Source organism: Vicia villosa, linkage group LG5, assembly GCF_029867415.1.
Source record: "Vicia villosa cultivar HV-30 ecotype Madison, WI linkage group LG5, Vvil1.0, whole genome shotgun sequence".
Taxonomy (NCBI): domain Eukaryota; kingdom Viridiplantae; phylum Streptophyta; class Magnoliopsida; order Fabales; family Fabaceae; genus Vicia; species Vicia villosa.
Window position 1 is genome coordinate 148,845,898 of NC_081184.1, and position 3,488 is coordinate 148,849,385.

At 36.4% G+C, this 3,488-nt stretch overlaps 1 protein-coding gene across 1 annotated transcript; it reads right to left on the bottom strand.

Annotated features, from left to right (window-relative positions):
- Positions 1-1,739: 1,739 nt before the first annotated feature.
- LOC131605708 (uncharacterized mitochondrial protein AtMg00810-like) lies at positions 1,740-2,942 on the bottom strand. The gene has a single exon (XM_058878033.1). It carries the CDS (start codon positions 2,940-2,942, stop codon positions 1,740-1,742), a length of 1,203 nt encoding a protein of 400 aa, XP_058734016.1.
- Positions 2,943-3,488: the final 546 nt, after the last annotated feature.

Consider the following 3,488-nt stretch of genomic DNA (forward strand, 5'->3'; position numbering starts at 1 on the left):
TACCTCTTATTTTTTCTTGAAAATAATGTAATTTTTTTTCAAAATATCCAGCAAACAAATATAAAAATCTGATATTCATTTTACATGTATTATAAAAAAATACGGTGCGTGTCAAAATATAGTAAAAAAGATTTTTTTTCCACACCCCTTACAAATTTGATAGGGCTAAATTTGAACGGTTATAAGTTATAACTTTGCCGAGACTTTTGTAGAGATTTGATTGCACTAATTGAAAAGAAAATGAATTATTGGATTTTTTAAAAAAAAAAATCCAGTCATGATTATTTATCTCCCGACATTTGTAAAAAATACAGTATGTTACATGTTTTTTATTTAACTTTTTTAAATTGCAATACCCATGCATGCATTTTCTATCTTTTCATGGTATTATTTAGTACTACAAGAGCTTATCTCGTACAATTGTACCTTCACCTTTAAATTGAGTTTATTATAGATTAAAACATAAATTTTTAATAAAATTAACTAAATGATTTAATAAGTGATTTATAAAAAAATCTTAATTAAGAGCTCAAAAATAAATATTAAAACTATATTGCTCCAAATATATAACTATTATTAATATTTAAAAAGCTTCATATTAAAATTCTCTTTAGACTTCAATATCTATTGGACAGCTCCTAGCTAATCATTAAAAAAAAATTCTTGGGAGAGAAGAGTTGGATTTTAGGAGGGGATTTTGGGAGAGTAAGAGTTCTGGGTTTCGTTTGCAGAAGAAAAGATGATAAGTTGTTCGTGAATGGTGGTGGAGGGAAGTGAGAGTGCAAAAACTCAAATAATTGGAAACTTAATTCTCCTAATAATTACGATTAACTAAACTTGTATTAACTAAGCTTTGGATAAATGATGGAATTGGAACCTCATTAATCAATTTCTCCCTTCTCATTTGTTTACTAAAATTGATAGCTTTAAACTTCCTTCCTTGGGTCTTGATGATTTTATCTATTAAGTACATGCTTATCATGTTTTGCTCATTTACTATTCCAATAGCCTTTGTTATGGAAATGGCAAGGTCATCCTAAAGGCTTACCTTTTTTTAGAAAATAATTTACAAAAACCATTCAATCCATCCAATGCTAAAAAAAAATATTGGCAATCTATCAAGATGGCAATCTATCTAGAGGAATTTAGTTTTTTCATGAAAGATAGGATTGTCATCTATATATGGCCAAATCATTCTGATTATTACAATACAACATACTCAGCTTCAGAGAATGACCTTGAGATTATGCTTTGTTTCTTAGTTCGCCATAAAATGAGAGACGATCCAATCAAGAAGCATGATCTTGATACTGATCTTCTAGTGTCAACACAACTAGCCCAGTCAGCAACTAATAAGCATGGAAAATGAATAGATAAGTCTCTAGGAAAGAATAGCTCTCGATTAGGATAATGATTTAGGTACCTCAAAATTCTACATGCATCGTTGTAATGAACAACAAAGTGTTTAGATTGGGATTGGCTCAATTGTTGAGTGATGAAAGTGGTGTATGGTCTTGTAGTATTGAGATAGACGATCCTTCTAAGCAGTTGAAACTACTGTAAGAATGGTGCAAAACTCCATTGTTGGAGTGAGAAGTAGTGTAAGAGAAAAGCTTGAAGATGAAGAAAGAGATTATAGATTTCTCAATGAATCAAGTTAGTTACATTATGGTTTATATAGGTAGTTATGAACCTAACAGAAACCTAACTGAAAATATCATGTAACTAACTATTCCACATCATTCTGCCACGTCAGCCTTATGCTTTGTCACCCCCCCACAAGCTTGAGGTTGATATATGTTGATCAAACCAAGCTTGGAAATACAGTCATGGAAAGGACGTGGTCCTAATGCCTTGGTGAATACATCAGCAGCTTGATCCTTTGAAGCAACAGGTAACAAACGCATAACTCCAGCTTGAAGTTTCTCACGAACTAGATGGCAATCTATATCAAGATGCTTGGTGCGTTCATGGAACACGGGGTTAGCTGAAATGTGAATAGCGCTTTGACTGTCGCAGTAGAGAACCGGCAATCGTGATGGATGTTGTTTGAGGTCATGCAACAAAAAACACAGCCATTGAAGTTCCCTAGTAGCAGAAGCTAGGGCACGGTACTCAGCCTCAGCTGAAGAACAACTAACTGTGAGTTGTTTCTTGGCTTTCCAAGATACCAAGGAGTGACCAATGAAGAAACAATAACCAGAAACAGATCGTCGAGTGTCAAGACAACCACCCCAGTCAGCATCACTAAACCCGGAGAGTTGTAAGTCTGAATTCTGAGAGAGAAGAATACCATGAGCAGGTGATTGCTTGAGGTACCGGAGCACACGCAAAGCAGCCTTGTAGTGAGACTCAGTGGGTGCAGTCATGTATTGACTCAGTTGTTGAGTGGCAAAGGCAATATCAGGTCTTGTGGTAGTAAGGTACAAAAGTCTACCCACAAGTCGCCTATAAGCAGTGACATCAGAGAATATAGATCCATCGTCTTGATGCAAGCGAGTGGAAGCATCTAAAGGGGTAGTAACAGGCTTACAACCAGTGAGGCCAGCATCCTTTAGAAGTTCCAAGCAGTATTTACGTTGGCATAGTGTAATTCCCTTGGAAGATCTAGCCACCTCGAGACCCAAGAAATATTTTAATTCCCCAAGATCTTTGATATAGAATGTGCAATCCAAAGCCCGTTTAAGATCTTTGAAGATGGTGAGAGAAGTGCCTGCCAGGATAATATCATCCACGTATACCAAAATGGCAGTGAATGAAGAAGAATCAGACTTAGTGAACAAGGTATGGTCTGCATGTGCATGAGTGAAACCTTGCGCCTGAAGAAAAGTTGTTAACTTCTCAAACCATTGACGACTTGCTTGCTTCAAGCCGTAAAGAGATTTATTTAACTTACAAACTTGTCCAGGCTGAGAGGAATGAACACCTTGTGGCAGCTTCATGTAGACAGCTTCGTGTAAGTCACCATGTAAGAACGCATTGTTCACGTCTAATTGATGAAGGTACCAACCATGTATAGCTGCAAGAGCTAGAAGAACTCGAATGGTGGAAATCTTTGCTACTGGGGAGAATGTCTCGAAAAAAATCTAGCCCTTCAGTTTGATTGAAACCTTGTGCCACGAGCCTTGCTTTGAACCTCTCTATGGAGCCATCAGCATGTCTCTTTATCTTGTACACCCATTTGCTCCCAATAGGAGAAGCATTAGGTGGCAAGTCAACAAAATCCCATGTCTGATTTTGCTCCAAGGCATTTAATTCTAATTGCATGGCCTGAACCCATCTAGGATCTTTAGTAGCTGCTTGATAGCTATTAGGTTCAGTTTCAGAAGAAAGTGACATGATATATGCATGATGAGGATGAGACAAGTTATCATATGCAAGATATTTATCAATAGGATACTGACTGTTAGAAGAGACAGAGGTACATATATAGTCCTTCAAATGTGCAGGTGGACCAGACACTCTACTAGATTTTCTAGTAACATCAA

Coding starts and splice junctions, on each gene's coding strand:
- LOC131605708 (XM_058878033.1), bottom strand. CDS start 2,942: ATGAAGCTGCCACAAGGTGTTCATTCCTCTCAGCCTGGACAAGTTTGT.